Raw genomic sequence first — 22,146 nt, forward strand, 5'->3', positions numbered from 1 at the left:
GCTGCCAAGGCAAATCAGGCCTCAGGTTTCAGAAATTAAACACATAATTTTATTTTTCCGCAATAGAGAACTTTCGGAAAAAGAACCAACCCCATTAGGCTACTCAGCACACTTTGTCCAGTTTCTTTCAGCCCCAGAGGCCTGCGATTTAAGAGCAAGATGAGCAACTGGAAGCCAGGAGTGACACAGTTGTTCCTATTAACTGCCTGGGGGAGGGGCCGGGAGGAGTGGGGCAGGGGTGATGGTACTGTTTTTCAAAGGTCCAATAGCTGACCACTTGCCAACAGTTTTTCTACGAATTTATAGGACAAAGACCTGAAGGGTTGGAAAAGAAAAAGAGGAAGAGCTAGCCAAACAAAAAATTGGCTTATAGTATCTCATGGACCATGGTCAGCTAAGAAAGAGCCTGGTCTCAGGAAAAACTCTCTCCCTTCAGAGAGGGAGAGAGGAACCAACTGGCAGACAAATTTTCCCCAAGCACCCCACAATTATTGGTGGTGTGGAAAGTTGTTTTTATAATCTTCTAGTGAACAAGGATTATTAAACCCTGGGTTTAGTCCTATGCCAAATGTTGTGATGGATAGGAAAGAGGTAGACAGCCTGGTAGTTAGTGTAAAGTGGTAACGGTGTTGAAGCTGGGGGAGATCTTGGGGGATGGGAGGGTTCATGAGGAGGTGGAGTTTGAGATGGATTGTACACTCTGATCTATAACTTTGACATAAATCCCTTCACCTTCCTTCCTTTCCATATCAAAATATTTTTGTAAATATACTGTCTTTGTTATGCAGAACAAAGACATTTGTTCTCCTCTTGTATTTCTCCTCTTGTCACTTGGCATACTTCATACTTCCCTAAAACAATGTGGGTCACTCCCATGGTGTTAGTTACCAACAGAGTTGATGGTTCCCAAATTGCCCTCTAGTCTCAGTCCTGACGTTCAGACGTTCTGAACATATTCCCTTAGGTAACTTACATTCTTTTTTTTTGACCTGCCACCTGCCCACTCCCCCGCCCCCGGCCTTTTTTTAAACCATATTCTTTATTTCAACAATTCTTTATGTAGTGTAACACAGGGGTCCCCAACCTCCAGGCCACGCACTGGTACCTCCTATCAGATCAGTGGCAGCATCAGGTTAGAAATAAAATAATTTAAAATAATAATAATAAAATAAAATAAAAATAATTGAAAAAATATTAAAAAAAAAAAAGAAATAAAGAGCACAATAAATGTAATGTGCTTGAATTATGCTGAAACTGTCCCCTCCCCTATCCGTGAAAAAAACTCTTACAAAACTGGTCCCTGGTGCCAAAAGGCTTGGGGACTACTGGTGCCATGGTTCTTAAACTTGTTACACAGTGGAATCACTTGGGATGCTCTTAGACTTCTTGAAGCCCAAGCCAAACCCCAGACCAATGAATCAGGCTCTCTGTAGGTGGGAGGAGGAAATCAGTAGTTATTAAAGCTGTTCAGGTGACTTCAATGTGAACCAAGCTTGAAAACCACTGATCTAAAAAAGGCATTTGGAATGGAAAGGAACATCATGGGAAACTGCCAAGTGTGAAGGACTATTTACTTTGATTTGGTGGTGAATTGGGTGTTGCTGCTGCTGCTAAGTCACTTCAGTCGTGTCCGACTCTGTGTGACCCCATCCTTGGGATTCTCAAGGCAAGAACACTGGAGTGGGTTGCCATTTCCTTCTCCAATGCATAAAAGTGAAAAGTGAAAGTGAAGTCACTCAGTCATGTCCTACTCTTTGCAACCCCATGGACTGCAGCCTACCAGGCTCCTCCCTCCATGGGATTTTCTAGGCAACAGTACTGGAGTGGGGTGCCATTGCCTTCTCCGGAATTGGGTGTAGGCAAGAGAAAAAAAGAAAAATTTCTGATATGAGGAAAAAAAATACTAAATCTGAAATCCAGAGACCTGATAGGGTAATTTTTCATCAAGACAATATTTTAACTCCTTTATGCCAGAATAGCTTTGTGTGGGAAACTAAAATCCTCCCTACCTGCTTCACAGAGTTGTTATGATTATTTGGAAAAAAAATTATTATCGGCTTTTAAAATATGTATGTAGCAGGAATTCCCTGGTGGTCTAGTGGTTAGCAATCCACACTTCCACAGCAGGGGTCATGGGCTAACCGATCCCTGGTGGGGAGAACTAAGATCCCAAATCCCACAGGTGCATTACACAGCCAAAAGAAAAAAAAAGTCTGTGGAGACAAATTTAAGGTGATGTTAATTTGTATTTTAAGTTTTAACTTTATATTTTGAAATAATTTCAGATTTACAAAAGAGTTACAAGTGGTAGAGAGTTTCCTGTACGCCCTTGAGCCAACTTCCTCAATTGTTGACGAAGTGTGATTGCCCAAACCAGGAATTCAGATTGACAAAATACTATTAACTCATCTACAGATCTTATTCTAATTTCATCAATTATCCCACTGGTGTGCCTTTTTTGGACCAACATCCAATCCAGGATCACACATTACATTTATTTGTCATGTCTCCTCAGTTTCCTCCAATCTGGACAGTTCCTCACTGTTTCTTTGTCTTTTTTTTGGCCCTGCACCCTCGACCCCCTCCAGGTGAAGCATAGAGTCAACCACTGGACCACCAGGGAAGTCCCAATCTTGATATTTTTGAAGATACTGGGCAGTTATTGTGCAGATTTACCCCTTATTTTGGATTTGTCTGATGCTTCCTCCTCATTAATTCAGCTTATGCATTTTTTTCAAGACTACTATGGAATTGATTTTGTGTCCTCATTGAATTATATTGAGAGGTACTTAGTAAAAATATTATCTCAGCACTAGTGATATTAACTTGGATCATTTGGTTAAGGTGATGTCTGCTAGATTTCTCTCCTGTAAAGTTACCCTTTTTCCTTGTGTAACTTATAAGTATCTTGTGAGAGGATACTTTGACTCAAGGCAATTGATTTGAATCTAAGTGACTGGGAAAACTATTGACAAAATAGGGAAGCCCAGCGTAAATAAAGCAAGAATGATAACTTAGAGCCCTAGATGGGTGTTTGGGGATATCTGTAGATCAAATATCTGTCAAAGATCTGTATGAAGGGGTTGCAGGTTGGTGTCATATGCTGAAGTGAGAAGTGGCATGTCACCAGTGTGTGGGGATGATGCAACGCTGGTTGGGTCTTCAAGAGGATAATAATGGCTCCAGGAAGTTTCTCAAGAGCCCTTCCTGTCCCCTGACAGCGCCGCCTGGGAAATCTTCGGGCTCGGGTTGCACCAACTCGGACTCCTGAGTTTGGGGTACTGGCGCCAAACCACAGACCTGCGAAGAAGGAAGCCCAGGGAGCCTGACCAGCGGGGCGCGGGCGGCGCAGTGCGCACGCGCCCGGACGAGGCGCGGGGCGGGGCCGCGGCGCGGGGGCGGGGCCGCGGCGCGCAGGCGTGCTAGCGGCGGGTCCCTGCGGCTCGGGATGGAGGGTGAGTGAGTAAACAAGCCCTGGCCCGTCGGTGGGGCCGGGCCTCCGCACCTCGCCACCGGGGAGCCTGAGGGAGGGAGAGTCGAAGGGGTCAGAGAACTAGGGGGAAGCGGAGGGACACACCAACTGCCTGCTTGGGGTTAGCGGGGCGTCCACTCCCCGTTCCGAGGGCTGGGGGAAAGAGGACAGCTGGCCGAGCGAGCCCCAGGCGAAGACCGCGTCTGCGGCGGGGAGGGCTGTGTGTCCAGGAGGAGGAGCGGCGGGGGCGGGCCGGGGAACGCGAAATCCCGTTGGAGGGCGGGGTGGGCCAGGTGGGCGGGACCCCCGCGCCGGGAGGGCGAGGTGGGCGGTGGCACCTGCGGGGGACTTGAGGAGGACCAGACGCGGGGAGTCAGCTTTCGATGACTTTGGGGGGTGTTGAGGAAGCGGTGGCAGTAAAAGCGGGGTGAGGCGAGTGAGGGTCCTAAGGCGCCGAATGGAAAGGGGCGCTCGTTCTCGGGGTTCAGGCGGTGCCGCGTGCCTCTGGGTCTCGCGCTCGGTGCCCCTCTCGCCTCCCCCAAGTCCTGGCCCTGAGTAAGAGGCTTCTCTCCAAATTTGGTCTCGCGCCAATCCCTGCCCACCCCAGAATTCTCTTGGGGATCAAGTAATGTAAGGGAAAGAGCCTTGAAGCAAAGGCAAGGTGGTGTATTGGGGACGTGCCTGTTAGGAAATGTGGGGCAAACTTATTTCGGTAAAAAGTTACTACTGAGAAATTGTTTCGGGGGCGGGGAGGGGAAAGGATGTGGAAGAGTGTTCGTGCCGCCGGTGGAAATATTGAGAGTGGGCTTTTCATAGGTGAAATACGGGATTATAGCTGGAGTCGCCTAGGTATCGCGATAGTCCAGAGCTAGAGGGATGAGGATGGGAGCTAAGAGCCGAGGTAGTAATGGGTGCGTGTGAAGATGGCCACAAAGTGAGTCTCTTCCGCTTTTGCTGCCATGATGCCTGTGAAGAGAAAAATCCCCCACCGGATTTAAGAAACTTAAGTTTAAGAAACTTAAAGGAAGTTCCCAGCGTTAGAAGGTGCTAACTTTATCAGAGGTTTCTGTGAGAGCTTGTCTATTTTAAGTCTTGGAATCCCCAGAGCTGGAATGTGTGGCATTGATAAAAGAAGATTACTTAATTGCATAGAAGAAAGTGTGTATGAGGAAATAAAGTACTTTAAACACACACATGCGTGCACACATTTATAGTAGAGGCAAAGATCATCTATAAAGATGTAATAATACTATTATTATTATGCTGAGAGTGTGTATTACAGACAGCGGGAATTAATTCTCCCAGGGGAGAAATGTTGGCTTGTTTTATTCGCTGATGCACTTTCAATGCTGAAACAGTGCCAGGCACACAGTAGGTGAGCAATACATCTTTTTAAAAATTAGTTATCTGTTTATTTCTGGCTGCATCGCATCTTAGCTGCAGCACTCTTTCGTTTCCTCCACTCCTGCCAGCATGTGGGATCTTAGTTCCCTTACCAGGAATGAAACTTGCGCCCCCTTCCCTGGAAGATGAATTCCTAACCGCTGGACCTCCAGGGAAGTCCCCTCAATACATGTTTGTGGAGTAAAGAAATAGTGGGAAGATCCCTGGGACTGGAAGTTGGGAGATCTGGATTCAGTTAGTGGAAGAACTGGCAGAGTACTCATAGCCCAGTCATGGAACTGGATGCCAAGGTAGTTTTAAAACTTTCTGAAGTGGAAGTGCTGTTACTTTAGTTCTCTTTGAAACACCACTAGAAGAAGGAGCCTAGGGTTAAAAATGAAGTTTTATGCCCAAGAAGACTTTTGTGAGGAAGGAAAAGGGTAGAAAATGTAGTTAGACTTGTTTCTCTTACACTTGACTTTGAATTAGCATGCCTTTAAAAAGCTGCTTAAAATATTATATTTATCTTTTGAATTCTTGAGTTCTGAAATCTGGCCTTCTTAGTTCTCTAGGTAACAGTTCCCACCCTTGGTTTGTGCCTTATGTGAAACAGGTAACAGTTTATTTCACTAAGTTTATCTTTTTCATGTGTATATTCAAGTTTAAAAACTTTTTAAACAATGTATACATTGTTGGACTTGCCTGGTGGTCCAGTGGCTAAGACTGCACTCCCAGTGCTGGCCGAACTAGATTCCACCTGCTGTAACTAAAGATCCTGTATGCTGCAGCTAAGACCTGGCAGAGCCAAGTAAATAAATATATATATATTTAAGTTCATGCTTTGTTAATTAGCTACTTGCTGAAAAAGATTTGAGGCAAGTGTTTTAGCCACTTTGGCCATCTGATGCAAAGAGCTGACTCATTGGAAAAGACCCTGATGCTGGGAAAGATTGAAGGCAGGAGGAGAAGGGGATGACAGAGGACGAGATGGTTGGATGGTGTTACCGACTCAATGGACAAGAGTTTGAGCAAGCTCTGGGAGTTGGTGATGGACAGGGAAGCCTGGGGTGCTGCAGTCCATGGGGTCGCAAAGAATTGAACATGACTGAGTGACTGAACTGAACTGACAAACACTTTACATTTCTACATCAGACGGTTAAACTGCAGAGAAAAAAGAAAAAAAAAAAAAAAGGCAGAGGGTCTGAATAGGTATTTTTCCAAAAAAGACATACTGATCACCAACAGGCTCATGAAAAGCTACTCATCATCACTAATCAACAGGGAAATGCAAATGAAAACCACAATAAGATATCACTTCACACCTGTTGAAATGGCTGTTACTAAAAAAGACAAGAGATAACAAATGCCATTGAGGATGTGAAGAAAATGGAACCTTGCTGCACTGTTGGTGGGAATGTGAATTGGTACAGCCACTATGGAAAACAGTGGAGATTCCTTAAAAGATTTAAAAAACTGCCATAAAATCCATCAAGTCCACTTCTGGGTATTTAGCTGAAGAAAATGAAAACAGTAATTAAAAAAGATACATGCACCCCAATATTCAAAGCAGCATTATTTACAATAGTCAAGATACAGAAACAACCTAAGTGCCCATCAATAGATGAATGAATAAAAATGTGACACGCACAAAAAATTTTGCAACTTAACGACAATATGGATAGACCTGGAAGACATTATACTTCTTGAAATAAGTCGGACAGTAAAAGATGAATACTGTATGTTTTCTTTTATATGTGGGATCTAAAAGATAAAAGAGCAAATTTAAAAATGAAAATATGTAGAGAAGGGTGAAGAGAATTAGGTTAGGATTGAGGGAGAGGGTTTTAAGAGGAAAAATTGCTTTCAGAGAATACCTCCATTCCAGAAAATGCCTAGTTTTGCTTGTTTTTCATTTGACCAAACTGTGTATTGAACTCTTTCCCAACATCTTTAGTCTTATCATTTAGGATTTCATCACGCCAAACCTTGAAGTCAAGAGTTTATGAGTCAATGAGGTAGAGTTTAGTGCCTCTGATGTGTTATGTTCTCAGACATACTTGTCCTAATATTTTGATTCAGAATGGAATAACTGAAAAGTCTTGTTTTATTAATGATAATGAGCAGTCTACATACATTTTTTTTTTTCCTAGCCAAGCTTCAAGGCTTACAGGATTTTAGTTCCCTGACTAGGGATCGAACCCAGGTTTTCAGCAGTGAGAGCATAGAGTCCTGACCCCTGCCAGGAAATTCCCATTAAACGAAAAACATTAAGCCTTGTGCTCCTGTAATTCAGAACCAGTCACGGTAGAGCTGTAGCCTGTTAGGAGTTTCCTTTAAGTCATCTGAATCAGTGTTGTACATCCTAAGAGCCAGCATTTTCCTTGGGTCTCATAAAAGCTAATTCTGCTTTGATTTTTGTCACTGTTGTCTCAAATGCACACAACCTGGTTCTCTTAATAAAGCAACACTGGAAGATGTTAATGCTATAATTTTATTTTGAATTAAGAATTCAGGGTCACAACTTCTTTTTAGTAACGTTTTTTTCTGTATGTGTAGTGCCCAAAGGTTCAGTGAGTTTTCATAAAAGTACATAGTTAGGGCTTCCCTGGTGGTTCAAGATTATCTGCCTGCGAATGGAGGGGACACGGGTTCAATCCCTGCTCTAGGAAGATCCCACATGCTGCATGCCAACGAAGCCTGTGCACCACAACTAGAGCCAGCACTCTAGAGCTGGTACTCTCAAACGAAGCCACCACAAGAAGCAGCCCGAGCACCCCACCTAGAGAGTAGACCCTGCTCTCCGCAACTAGAGAAAGCCCGCGTGGCCCTGAAGACCCAGCACAGCCAAAAACAAATAAGTCTTTTTTAAAACTGCACTAAAAAAAAGTTCACAGTCATATAACCATCACCACAACCAAGGTATTTTTATCACCTCAAAAATGTCCCTTATGCTTCTTTCCATTTAATTCCTTTCTAGAATCATTCTATCATATAAGTAGCATCATAAAGTATAAAATTTTTGTGTCTGATTTCTTTCACGTAACATAAGGCTTTTACAATATACTGTGCATGTATAGGACCTGTTTTTTGCTTTTTATTGCAGAGTAGTATTCCATTGTATGTATACATTGCACTTTGTATACATTCACTAATCCATAGATATTTGTATTATTTCCACTTTGTGGCTATTAATGAATAAAGATGCTTTGCACATTTGTGTACAGGTCTTTATGGGGACATATATTTTCATTTCTCTCTGATAAATAATTAGAAATTGTAGGCCAGGTTATGTAGTAAGTACACATTTACTTTTTTTAAAAAGGGGACTTCCCTGGCAGTTCAGTGGTTAAACTGCTTGCTTCCAATTCAAGGAGCACGGGTTCAACCCCTGGTCAGGGAACTAAGATCCCACATGTGCTGTGACATGGCCAAAAAACAACATAAAAAAAAGGAAATGGGCTTCGCTAGTGGCTTGGTGGTAAAGAAAACACCTGTCAATGCAGGAGACATGGGTTTGATTCCTGATCTGAAAAGAAGCTACACGCCAAGGAGCAACTAAGCCTGTGCAGCACAACTCTTAAACCTGTGCTCTAGAGCTGGGGAGCCACAACTAGTGTAGCCCAAGTGCCCTAGAGCCTGTGCTCTGCAACAAGAGAAGTCACTGCAATGAAAAGCCTGAATACTGCGTCTAGAGTAGCCCCTGATGAGTGCAACTGGAGAAAAGTCCACACAGCAATGAAGACCTAGCACAGCCAAATAAATAATTTTTAAAAAGGAAAAACAGAACAACTAGCAAACTTTTCCAAAGTGGTTGTACCATTTTGCATTTGCACCAGCAATATATGAGGATTCCAGCTGCTCCACATCTTCACCACTGGTATTATAAATCTTTTTAATACTGGTCATTTTGTGGTTGTATAATAGTTATGTCATTGTGGTTTTAATTTGCATTTCCCTGGTGACTAATGATTGTTGTTTAGTTGCGCAGTCATGTCCAACTCTTTGTGGACCCCATGGATGGGGGTATGTAGCCTGCCAGGCTTCTCTGTCCACAGGATTTCCCAGGCAAGAATACTGGAGTGAGTTGTCATTTCCTTCTCCAGGGGATCTTCCTGACCCAGGGATCGAACCTGAGCCTCCTGCATTGGCAGGTAGATTCTTTAGTGCCTGAGCCACCAGGGAATCCCAGGGACTAATGATAGCATCTTTTTGTGGCTTATTTGTCATATATCTTTTTTGGTGGAGTATCTATTCAAATTTTTTGCACACTTTCTATTTGGTGTCTATCTTATTATTGAATTGTAGGTGTTATTCATATAAAGACTTACTTTTAAACTTTTGACCATGATAACATATGTTTTGGAGTTTATTTTCAATGTATAGGTGAAAGTAATGAAAAGCTCTTAGCTTAGTACTTAACTGGAATGTAAATAGTATTTTGCATATGTAAGTAATTAAATAACAGATACAGTAAAATTTAAAGTATTTTTTTTGTGTGGCGCTTCTTTTGCCTAAGATGAATAAACTCATTTCTCCTAATCTGTTCTAGTGACTGCTGAGTTTTTTGTTTGCTTGCTTTTTTTTTTTTTAATCTTTGAAGTGATAGTTGTTAATGTTTGAGTGCTATGAGAACCCATCTTGTGGCTGTGTTTCAGGTGTTTATTTTAATCATACCTATCTGTTCCAAACAGTATGTCTCATATTCCTCATATACTTTGTGGAGGCTTGCCAACTGCCAAATAAACTTTTAGAGATACCAAAAACCCATTAAAAAGCCAAGTAAAATAAATATTGGCTCATGATCACATGAGATTCAAATGTCACTTTAACTGTAAAAGATGGAAGGGTGGCTTATTTTATGTTATGATCGGACAAAACCCAATGATATGTTCATGTATATGTGTGTACTACTCTGGCCAAATAAAGCACTTGAGTAAAATTAGAAATAGTGCTGTTAATTATTAGACTATTCTGGTTGTGCTTATTCTCATCTCTTTTGACAGACTATAGGAGATCACATTTCAGCTATAATTCCTTTTTTGTGCGTGTAGAATTTAATTAATTAATTAATTAACTTGTGGCTGTGCTGTGTCTTCGTCGTTGCCTGGGCTGCTCTTAGCTGTGATACACAGGCTTCTCCTTGCTGTGGTTTCTCTTATTGTGGATCACAGGCTCTATAGCGAGTGTGGACTCAGTAGCTGCAGCTCCCAGGCTCTAGAACACAGGCTCAATAGTTGCGGCGCTTGGGCTTAGCATGTGGGATCTTCCTGGATCAGGGATCGAACCTGTGTCTCCTGCATTGGTAGGCAGATTCTTTACCACTGAACCACCAGGGAAGCCTTTTTTTATTTTCTCAATGAAACTATTGATGTTTTCCTTTGGCTGTCTCCTCTAAGCAATCTACACACACATATATACTAGCAGCTGTGGATTCTTTCCCATCACTTGGTCTCCATTTTTACCTTACTTTTGTCTGCTTGTGTGTTTTTGTTTGTTTTTTAATCCAGCTGTGAGGCTTTCAGGATCTTAGTTCTGAGACCAGAATTGAACCCCAGACCCTTGGCAGTCAAAATGCAGGGTTTTAACCACTGGACTGCAAGGGAACTCCTATTTTCCAGTTTTAAATGGATGGAGCAACCTGCCTTAAGCTTACTGTTTCAAAATGGGAAGTGAATTCCAAAAGCAATGGGAGAGGGATTGCAGTTCAGAATAAATTTTGGGGTCATTTGGGTCTCGAAAAGAGTAACCTAAGGTTTCTTAGGGAGGCAATTTTATACTAGATTCGAACCATTTTTTCATTTCCTGGAGCAAATTATTATTAAGCTTGTTCAGGGCAGAAATTAGATGGGCAGCTACTTAATACTACATATGAGAGGGGTGTATGTTATTAAATAGTTCTTTAATTCTAAGAAAGAGTCCCTCTTTTGGCCCCCATTTCATAGAGGAATGAAACATACTTAAAAGATATAAGAGAAAGAGATGCTATAATTTATAGGAAATAAATTCAGAATTGCTTAAGTTTTTTTTAATACTCCAACACCTTAGCTTCTGGGATTCCAGTTCTGAGATTATGGTGTTGTTTCATTCCCTTCCCCCAGAGAGAGAATTTTTAACTCATGGAGAATTGCTTTTAAGAGCTTGAATCAGTTGATTACAAGTGATTAACAGTGAACACAGTGAGTTTGTCTGTTTCTTTGCTATTCTGTCTTCCCTATTTTTAGAAAAATTATTTATTTTTTATTTTTGACTGTGCTGGGTGTTCATTACTGTGCAAGGGCTTTCTCTAGCTGTGGTGCATGGGCTTCTTACTGTAGTGGCTTCTCTTGTTTTGGGGCACAGGTTCAGTAGTTGTGGCACATGGGCTTAGTTGTGACACGTCATGTGGAATATTCTGGACCAGGGATTGAAACCATGTTCCCTGCACTGTCAGGCAGGTTCTTAACCACTGTACCACCAGGGAAGTCCTGTCCTTCCTTGATGTATCCTCTGAGTTTAACACAGCATTACACCCATCCATTTGGTTCTTCAAATGAAACATTCCCATATAGTCCTCTTAAAGTCCAGTTGAATGAGGTATTATAGTCATGATCTGATCAATGGCATATGTGTGACCATGAGTTGAATTTTGCTGTTTTCTTGTCTGTGCTATTATTTTTTATGGGTGAAAACAGGTAATTTTCACATGCTTCTAAACTTTAGTTTCTGTTTCAAATTTTGGCTCTTCATAGCTCCTTCTAGGGGCTTCCCTGGTATCTCAGCTGGTGAAGAATATGCCTGCAGTGCAGAAGACCCCAGTTCGATTCCTGGGTTGGCAAGATCTTCTGAAGAAGGATAGGCTACCCACTCTAGTATTCTTGGGATTCCCTGGTAGCTCAGCTGGTAAAGAATCCGCCTGCAGTGCGGGAGACCTGGGTTCAATCCCTGGGTTGGGAAGATCCCCTGGAGAAGGGAACAACTACCCACTCCAGTATTCTAGTTTTCTGGCCTGGAGGATTCCATGGACTGTGTAGTCATGGGGTTGCAAAGAGTTGGACACGACTCAGCAACTTTCATTTATAGCTCCTTGTAATGTTTTTAGAAATTTAGTATGTTAGGCGAAATAACAGAATTAGTTCTTCAGGAAACCTAAGTAGCTGATACAGAATAAAAATCTTGTAGATTTTATTGAATTTTTACCTATACTTAGTATTTGTTCTTTCTCTAAAGTAATTGATGGCCCTGGTGGCTGAGCCTAGAAATTGGTGCAGAAAAGCAGAAAAATGCACTTGGTAATTGTGAGAATATATTTGTATGTATGCCTGGAAAGATAGAATTTAATAAAATAAAGCTCCATTCTCAAATGGCATCAAGTGTTACTAGGATCTGATTTACATGCAAATACTGTGGTAGCAGAGACTTCAAAGTCTTCATAGTTTTGGGGGGAACATCCTTCTGAGGATCTGACTATGCTCCACTGACTTGAAACGACTGTCTATTCTCTTTTGAAAAGCTCAACATTTATTTGGCCTTTGTGTCTTGCCATTCCTCTGAAGGACAGAAGCCACTTGTAAAACCCTACCCCTCGCCTTGCATTCTATGAGGTAGGTAGAGCGTGGTCCAATAAGTACTTCTTTAAAACTGAGTTTTAATTCAAATGCCTCAAAAAAAAAAACCCCAGTGATTAGCAGTGTTATGTATCTCCATGTGTCATGCTGGTGACTTGGAGATGAGATTATGTTGTCGTCATATTCGACCTTAATTGCTAGACATCTGGTAGATTTAGGCAATTTGGCAGGTATAGTTTTATTGTGTGGGTGAATCTTTCCATGAAGCTCTGTGATATTAACTTGGTTCCTGCTAAACATTTCTCTTAATCAAAGTAGTAAACAGGCTTCCAAATTTGCAAGTAATCCAGGTTTCTAAATATCTGTGAAAGTGAGAGCTAAATTAAAAACATGTTACCACAGAGGACAGTGGCTAAGCTTTTAGGTAATCAGACCAGGTATTGCTGATATGAAATCTTTTCTTAATTGGAACTTTCTGTTGAACTCATAGATTTGAGTTCTTTAGGCTTGTTTTTGTGAATAAATGTAATGGGAATGAAAGCGTAACTGACCATGTTTATTTGAATTTGAGGAATGCATCATTTCCAGGAAGTAAAATGCTTTTTTTCATCTCTGTCTCTCTTAGTTACAGCAAAATGGATATACCAAATCCCCCAACTTCCAAATGTATCACTTACTGGAAGAGGAAAGTTAAGTCTGAATACATGCGACTTCGGCAGCTTAAACGGCTTCAGGCGAATATGGGTGCAAAGGTAAAAATACTTCCCAAGTGAAAGGCTATAAATTGATTCAATATGGAGGGGTTGGACTTTTTATTTTTATCTTTTAACTCTTCTCTTAAAATCCTAACAAGCTTTTCTTTGGCTCTGCTAGGCTCTCTATGTAGCAAATTTTGCAAAAGTTCAAGAAAAAACCCAGATCCTCAATGAAGAATGGAAGAAACTTCGTGTCCAACCTGTCCAGTTAATGAAGCCTGTGAGTGGGCATCCTTTTCTCAAAAAGGTACTTCCAGTGTATAAGCTCGGCCTTTCTCTTTTCCTTAGATTTAAGGTGTTTTTTTTTTTTTTCTCTCTTTTCTGTATTTGTGGCTTATTGGGCTTCCCTGGTGGCTCAGATGGTAAAGAGCCCACCTGCAGTGCAGGAGAACTGGGTTCAATCCCTAGGTTGGGAAGATCCCCTGGAGGCGGGAATAGCAACCCACTACAGTATTCTTCCCTGGGAAAGCCCATGGACAGGGGAGCCTGGTGGCCTGCAGTCCATGGGGTCACACTTATTATTATTAGAAAATAAAGACAATGGATGCAATTACTGTAGTCATCTTTGAATAACTGGGATGGTGAACCTGTAACTTAAAGATTAACTGTGGAACTTCCTGGTGATCTAGCCATTAAAACTCTACACTTCCAATGCAGGGGGCACAAGTTCAGTCCCTGCTTAGGGAACTAAGATCCTGCATATCCCGGGCTGCAGCCTGAGAATAAATAAATAAATACATCAAAAGGACATCAAATTCATTACCAAATTGTATTATTGAAAAAAAGAATAACCTTTTTGCCTTTTGTTCTTCTCAGCTAATGAGTTTAATCATGAGTTTTACCTAGAAAAATAAGACGTCTGCTGTCTACTTTCCTGGGCTCTGTATACAAGCTTCAAAGCAACCCCTTTTGTGGCTTTTTTGGTACCTCAGCCATTTTGAAGTTAGAAAAGGAATGCTGTGGGTTATTGACCAATATGGTCAACGGGACATCTTTTTTGTAAACTAAAAGAAAATCACTCTATTAGTTTCTTATAGAGATGATGTCTCTAAAATATAAAAAACAGATAATTTATGAAGGGCACTTTTCTTTCCCAAAGCAGACGGTGTCCATAATCTCTACACTACTTTGCTTCCCCCTGTACTGTCCCCATCAGCTCAGCAGCTAAGTTGAAGTCCACTGTCTAAAGTTTAGGTCTTCAGGAAAACTTCCTTGTCTTCGTTCTCATCTCCTGGGACACTCAAAGGCCCTTTGCTGTCAGGTATGGCCCAAGGACATCAACACTTTTAGATGGAGATTAACAACGATTGAATATGGGAGGCCAAGGGCAGTAAGAGACGAGAGACAGTTCCTGCTTCCCACAGGTTTACAACTGAGGGATTCCTTTTAGGAGCTTGATGTTACAAAACCCTCAGTTTATCCACTTGTAAGAATTAGAAGGCTACAGGGGTAATTTTGGAAGGAAACTCCGATTCTCTCTTGGATTGTGGACCTGCCTTCCCTCTCCATGTCATTGCTTGTATTTCAGTGTACCATAGAGAGCATTTTCCCAGGATTTGCAAGCCAGCACATGTTAATGAGGTCTCTGAACACGGTTGCCTTGGTTCCCATCATGTACTCGTGGTCCCCTCTCCAGCAGAACTTCATGGTATGTATTGAAAGTACTATGGTGATTGTTTAAATGGAATTTTTTTTTTTTTTTTTTTTAACATTGTGATGCTGGCACTCCTCTCAGGGTAAAGATTGTCAGAATATACTTAACAAAGCTTGGACATGCAGGGCAGAATGTTTTTGTGATTTACTGACTCTGAAAAAACACATATTGCAAGTTGTTCTAACTTGTTGGCTTTTGCCTTCTCAGAATTGATGCTGTTTCTCTTTTGAATGAAAGAGACTGGGCAAGAGTCCAGCCTTCCTCTACTACCTTGGTCCAATTTTATAACATTGTATGCAGTTAAATGTATTCTAAATCAGACACTTCAGGCTTTAGCAGGTTGTCAGGTCCCTGCTGATGGAGCAATCCTTTCTTAATCCCCTAAAGGCAAGATGCTGTGAAAGCAACTGAGATAGCAGAGGCACACGGGGATCACCAATCCTTTCATCTGGGGCTTTATGCTGACTCCTGCCAGGATTATTTGTGGTTCTGATAATCAGGCCACTAAATACTGTCATTGCTTATTGTGTCTGGTGACAGATAGCAGTTCTGCTGACTGGAATAGGATATAGGTTTACAGAAGGAAATCATCTCTTAGAAGAAAACTCTACTTGGTAGCTATAGAACTGAAAATGACTGTTTTCTGCTGAACCACAAAACAAAATCCATTCATATTGTTTATTGCCAGAAGATATACATAGCTTGTTCTGCAGTTGACTTTAGGTTCCCACTGAGGGTGAGTGATATCAGTTGTAGTAAGAATTTTCATTATGTTTATGGGAGGTCAGTCTTAGTCTATATAGTAGACTATACAAATATTTTATGGTTGCCAGTTTCTGTTTTAACTACTGCGATTATGTTGCAGTTTATACTCTTGAAAGTCTTCCTTTTCATGTCTTTCTACTGATGAGAAGGATTTGAATTGAAGACCTTTTAGACCATTGTTTATGTGATATTTGTAACCAATTTCACAATGTTCAGTGGATTAAATGACATAATAGATGGACTCACTATGAGAAAGAAATGTGTTGTCAGATTTTAGGTGTTGGTGGAAATATTGTTAACATCCAGCTTAACATTTGGTAGTTAATATCCTCAGGTAGTAAAACTGACTTTTTTTTCTTCCAAGAGTAGCATGACTCCCTTCCATTTGAGGCTTTGTTGCCAAAATGACCAGTCTTTAAAATGTAGTGAACTTTGTAACCAGAGGCATTTTAGGAGCTTTAAAGCAGCAAAAATGGTTCAGCATAGGTTCCATTATACAGGAAAGAGGAAAAAAAAACAGGACAGAGGAGATGCATAGCAGATTCATGAAATGAATTACATTTGTTTTGATTTCAGGTAGAAGATGAGACAGTTTTATGCAATATCCCCTACATGGGAGATGAGGTGAAAGAGGAAGATGAGACTTTCATTGAGGAGCTGATCAATAACTACGATGGCAAAGTCCACGGTGAAGAAGGTAGTGGCGCTGGTCTGCTAAGGAGAGGACTTTATTGGGATGGTGCCTCTTGTCTCATGTATCATTAGCTTGCTTTTATCTGCTGCCTTGTGGTGTATACACTGAAGGCTATTTCTGTGTCACCACATGGCTGGGAGTAAACATTTTATATTACAAATACCCCAGTTAAATTTTAAGAGCATTTGGAGGAATTCCCTGGTGGTCCAGTGGTTAGGAGTCCACACTGTCATCTCCAGGGACCCAGGGTTCTGTCCCTGGTTAGGAAACTAAGATCCCACAAGCCATGCAGCATGGCCAAAAAAAAAAAAAAAAAAAGAGTTGAGACATAAAAGGATTGTATAGTTATATAATGGTTATATAGTAATATGATTTTCTCTCCAGTGGCTGGAAAGAAAATTTAGTGAATAAATAAGTTTGATTTTAGAAGTCTACCATAAATCCATCCAAGGCTATCTTGTTCTTTGTTTCCCTTTCTGTGAGACTGGCAATGAGCATAACCTCTCTTCTTAGATCCAAATACTCTCTGGATCTGCTCGAAGTTGGCAATAATGTTCTGACTTTCCTAAAAGTGTTACCAAACCAAACTTGGGTCTGCTCACTTGAGTGCAATAAAGCCAATCTACTGACACCAGGTTGAGGTGAAGGAAAGTACAATCTTTATTGTAGGGCGCCAAGCAAGGTGAAGGGGCAGCTCAAGCTCAAAGGACCAGAACTACCCAATGGCTTTCAGGGAAAGAATTTTAAAGGCAGTGTGAGGGAGAGAACTGTAGGGTGTATGATCAGTTGTGCCCAGTTCTAGGATTGGTTGGCATCTGGGTGAAGTTTCAAGCCTCATCAACCTTCTGGTTTCAACCAGTCTAGGGTCTTCATGCTTGCGGTCAGCAGTTTTTGTCTGGTGGGACATCTACTTCTTATAACACAACTTAGGAATGTGTGTCAGGCGTTTATCTTTCTTTTGGAGAACTGGGAGTACAATGATTCTGCTGTGTTGCAGATTTATAGTCTAAATTGTTACCAGTTTTGTGGCCCAACAGCTATTCTTTGTTTCTATGTCTTCACATTTCTTAATCATTACCTCTGAGCCAACCTTTTTGTGACTTAGGGAACACCCGGGAGACTAAAGCAAAGACCTTTTACTTCAGAGGAGAAGGGCAAAGGAATTTGTGTCTGATTTAAAAAAGCAAGTCATTTGTATTTAGTTGTAGGTTTAGAAAAAGTTGTTAGAGTGTAAGAAGGGGAAATATAGGGAAAAACTCTTCATAGATTTGCAAACCAGTGGCCTCAACCTGCTCTTTTGATGATTGTGGATGCTGTTGTGATGCCATTGAAATGCATTGTTTATACACAGTGCCCTCTAGTGTTCTGAGGCTTTATCCTAAATTGTATTAATAGTATAACCCCATGTAGTATGATTTTTTTTTAAGTATGTTGTCTGTTGAGTCAGGTTATTACTAAAAAAAAAAAAAAAAGAAGTTACTACTAACCCATCAGTAGCAAAACCAAGTACATTTTCATTTCATCATTCTTTCTCTGTCCTATTTGTATTGTTGGCCCACTTTTGTGATATTTTGGACCATAAATACAGGTTGATCTATTACTGAGGAAGTGAAGACCCCAGTAAAAATAAAGTCCATAACTGGATTTCCCACTCTAACCAGCTGAACAGTTGCAATTTTAAGAGCCAATCAAATTACTGTAATTCCCTGATTTTCCACATAAAAATGTACATATATTATCTGAGTCTCAGGAGTGAATATAGGAAAACCTTCCGAGGAGGACTAAAGGAGTATGAAATGACCACTGCCCATCCATATCCACCTAATTCTTTTATTTCAGAGATGATTCCTGGCTCTGTCCTGATCAGTGATGCTGTTTTCCTGGAGTTGGTAGATGCTCTGAATCAATACTCGGATGAAGATGAAGAAGGACACAACGACACCTCAGATGGAAAGCAAGATGACAGCAAAGAGGATCTGCCAGTAACAAGAAAGAGAAAACGACACGCTATTGAAGGTGCAGAGCACGACTTCCTTATTCCACCTGGAGTGACAGGGAAAGGGAAGAAGGCAAAAGAGAGGGTTGTTTCTTATTAAAGGCTGTTGGCACTTCTCACTGGTCCACTTAAAAGGAGAATGTGTTTACTGACTGATGGTTTAAGATATCTGTGATTTAGCTGAAGAAAAAAGTAGGAGAACTTTAGACAATAATCATTGTTCATTTCTAATTGTAAAAAATAGTTTGAAAAATATGACAAGTTATAAAGAATAAAATAAAATTACCCTATTATCTTGCTACCTAGAAGTAGTTTCTTTTAGTATTAATATTTCCTTCTAGACTTAAAAAATGTATGTATAAAAATATACACATGTACACCTGAAATGTATTATATGTATTTTATCTCAGTTTTTAAAAAGTACCTAAGTAAATCAACATATATATATGGTAGGTGAAGTTAGTATCATACCACATATGTGTGTATACACATAGATAATTTTATACCCCTTATTATTTAATCTTACATCATGAGCATTTTCCTATGTTAGACAATATTTAATTAATTTCATATTTAATTATACTTTGTTATTTAGTTATACCATATGTCCAGACACAAAGTGTCTTCTCTTCTTATAACAAATTTACAGTATCCATCTTATTCTTTGGCATCAGCGTTATGGTAGGTACTTCTATGCTCGGGTTTCTCCATAAAAACTTGTATTTTCACTTCCAGATTCTGTCTTACACTGTAGTTTTTTTTTTGTTTTTTTTGCCACACCATGAGGCTTGTGGGATCTTAGTTCCCCAGTCAGGGATTGAATCCACGCCCTCGGCAGTGAAATCTCAGAGTCTTAACCACTGGGCCAGCAGGGAATTCCCCTGGACTGTGGATTTTGTTGTTAACATGTAGATGACTCTGATCTCCTTATCAACTAGTAGGCAGTAGATAGGTCCAGGTAGCGCTGACCTTCTTTCTGTATTTTGACATAGTCAATGGTTGCGTTAAAAAGCAACTCTAATCAAAATGCCATGGCAAAAGTACAAGATGATTAATTAGCTTTGTGTGCTTCTGTATGGCACTCAAAAGCTTTTTATCACTTCCAATCCAGGCAGCAAAAAGAGTTCCAAGAAACAATTCCCAAACGACATGATCTTCAGTGCGATCGCCTCGATGTTCCCTGAGAACGGGGTCCCAGACGACATGAAGGAGAGGTAGGACAGCTGCCCCCCCGCAGGCCATGTAGACCACTCAGGCAAAACTTGCATACACGCTTGTTTTGGGTTATAAAAATTCTCATTTTTGGTAAGTGCATTATGATTTGCCTACATTTCTCTGAATGCCCATTCCCACGTTAAAGGTCATGGTTTGCTGGCTTTTGCGTAAATCTGGGCAGAGAAGTTTGAAGATTTTGCTGCTTTACTGGAGTGTTACTCCAGCACCATACTTAGAAAATCTTTCCTTTCCCTTAACTTTCATACACACACCGAGCCCAGCATCATTACAATGGTGAACCTACCTGGTTATACATAAAGACCTGTTAAAAATAACACCCATCATCCCTTTTCTCCCTTGGCAGACCATTTCTAGATAACTGTCAGTATTCAGTCTGCATTTTCTTTTTTTTTTTTTTAATTAAAAAATTTTTATTGGCGTATATTTGATTTACAGTGTGTTAGTTTTAGCAAAGTGGATCAGTTATACATATACATCTGTTGTTTAGTCACTATGTTGTGTCCGACTCTGTGTGAACCCCATGGACTGTTGCCCACCAGGCTCCTCTGTCCATGGAATTCCCCAGGCAGGAATACTGGAGTGGGGTGCCATTTCATTCTCCAGAGGATCTTCCCAACCCAGGCATCAAACCCATGAAACCCGTGACTCCTGCATTGGCAGTCTGGTTCTTTTATCACTGAGCCACCAGGGAAGCCCACATATACATGTATTCAATCTTTTTTGTTTTTGTTTAGATTCTGTTCCTGTGTAGGCTGTTATAGAGTGGTGAGTAGAGTTCCCCATGTCAGTCTGAGTTTTCTCAGTGGAGACATTCCCTTAGAAGGCACTCTTACCTCTCTTTTCCCAACCAGGTACCGAGAGCTCACAGAGATGTCAGACCCCAATGCACTCCCCCCACAGTGCACACCCAACATCGACGGCCCCAACGCCAAGTCTGTGCAGCGGGAACAGTCTCTGCACTCCTTCCACACACTGTTCTGCCGGCGCTGCTTCAAATATGACTGCTTCCTTCACCGTGAGTGGGCTGCTCTGAAATGCTCTCCTGTTTTCCATCCCCAGCCACCATTTCATTCTCTTTATTTTTAGTTTCTCCAGTGGAATTCCTGGCTTCTGATCCGATGATGGTTTTACAAAGGGCCAGTTCTCTTTTCTCTTGTGTAGTTATAATGTGGTGTGCTTCACACAGGGAGGACAGATTAACCAGCAACACAGTTGTCCCCAAGTTTCCTCTAGCTTTGGAAGAATGGTGTTGATGTCAGAAATGATTCAGCTTGATTCACCTTGATGATAGCTGTTTTTATCTAAATTCTCCTCCAGTGGCTCCCTAATTCACATTTGTTCCTCCTCCTGTCAAGCAGATGAGCCATTGCAAACAGGACAGTTTTGTGTTTTCCAGCTTTCCATGCCACCCCTAATGTGTATAAACGCAAGAACAAAGAAATCAAGATTGAGCCAGAACCGTGTGGCACAGACTGCTTCCTTCTGCTGGTACGTTTTTAAATTCTTCTGCCATCGTTGAAATTGGTAGAAATCTGAGCAGGAAATAGTCCTTGGGCTTTCTGCCCCAGAGAACACAAACTATGTGAGCTGGTATATAGCACCCTGAGGATCACAGAGTGTAGATGAGACATGACTTCTGCTCGTAAGGAGCGCCCTGATTTTGCAGCAGTAGCACTGTGAAGTTAGTTTCATGGAGTGAGGTGTGAAGAGCATTGAAGGCTTTCTTGCTCTAAACATCATCTACTCAGATTTCAGAGTCTGAAACTGCTTTGTTTTACTTGGAGCTGTATGTGTGTGCATGAGACACTATCTTTGCTGTCTCCCTTTAATTGCATATAAATGTAGGAGGAACAACACATGAAGGTGCTCATATCTTATGTGAGTTAATCAGCCAGATGGACCCTTGCTGGCAGACAGACCTCATGTAGCAGCATAAATTCTCCTGCATTTATGTGGGGAAGCAGTCCCCCGAGAGCTAGAAGGGAATAGGTTCAGTTGGACTTGTCAAAGACATAGTTCTGCTTTCTACACAATAGGGTGGGGCTTCCCTGGTAGCTCAGCTGCTAAAGAATCCACTTGTAATGCAGGAGACCCCGGGTTGATTCCTGGTTTGGGTAGATCCGCTGAAAAAGGGATAGGCTACCCACTCCAGTGTTCTTGGGCTTCCTTGGTGGCTCAGCTGGCAAAGAATCCCCCTGCAATGTGAGAGACCTAGGTTCGATCCCTGAGTTGGGAAGATCCCCTGGAGAAGGGAATAGCTACCCACTGCAGTATTCTGGCTAGAGAATTCCATGAACTGTATAGTCCATGGGATCCCAAAGAGTCGAACACAACTGAGCAACCTTCACTTTCACACGATAGGGTGAGCTTAGGTAAAGAATAAAATACCTTGATACAATTTCTGCTACCAATTAAAATGAGATTATACAGCCAGGTGCTTCTGGGACTATCTTTAGGGGGGTAATAGAAGGAAATATGATACAGAGTGCCATTGGTTAAAAATCGGGAAAATGTGCCACATGGTAATAGCAAAAAAATAAATAGGGCTTTCCTGGTGGTCCTGTGATTAAGACTCTGAGTTTCCAATGCAGGGGATCCAGATTTGATCCCTGGTCAGGGAACTAGATCACACATACTGCAACTAAGA

The 22,146-nt window shown here is 41.3% G+C and overlaps 1 protein-coding gene across 4 annotated transcripts in view; it reads left to right on the forward strand.

The window, feature by feature from the left end:
- Positions 1–3,345: 3,345 nt before the first annotated feature.
- The window catches only part of EZH1 (enhancer of zeste 1 polycomb repressive complex 2 subunit), a 30,892-nt gene continuing 12,091 nt past the window's right edge, over positions 3,346–22,146 (forward strand). For 2 of the 4 annotated variants that reach the window (XM_043468036.1, XM_043468055.1), the window contains exons 1-10: positions 3,346–3,455; positions 12,345–12,435; positions 13,025–13,151; positions 13,273–13,401; positions 14,683–14,802; positions 16,150–16,270; positions 18,107–18,283; positions 19,375–19,477; positions 20,351–20,514; positions 20,896–20,987. In XM_043468036.1, the coding sequence (XP_043323971.1) occupies positions 12,431–12,435; positions 13,025–13,151; positions 13,273–13,401; positions 14,683–14,802; positions 16,150–16,270; positions 18,107–18,283; positions 19,375–19,477; positions 20,351–20,514; positions 20,896–20,987 (1,038 nt within the window). In that variant the 5' untranslated portion in view covers positions 3,346–3,455; positions 12,345–12,430. Of the gene's footprint in view, positions 3,456–5,419; positions 5,469–10,980; positions 11,032–12,344; positions 12,436–13,024; positions 13,152–13,272; positions 13,402–14,682; positions 14,803–16,149; positions 16,271–18,106; positions 18,284–19,374; positions 19,478–20,350; positions 20,515–20,895; positions 20,988–22,146 lie in introns of those variants that run through there. The other 2 variants (XM_043468045.1, XM_043468052.1) reach the window with 2 other exon arrangements.

This window comes from Cervus canadensis, chromosome 1 (genome assembly GCF_019320065.1).
Source record: "Cervus canadensis isolate Bull #8, Minnesota chromosome 1, ASM1932006v1, whole genome shotgun sequence".
In the NCBI taxonomy this organism is placed as follows: domain Eukaryota; kingdom Metazoa; phylum Chordata; class Mammalia; order Artiodactyla; family Cervidae; genus Cervus; species Cervus canadensis.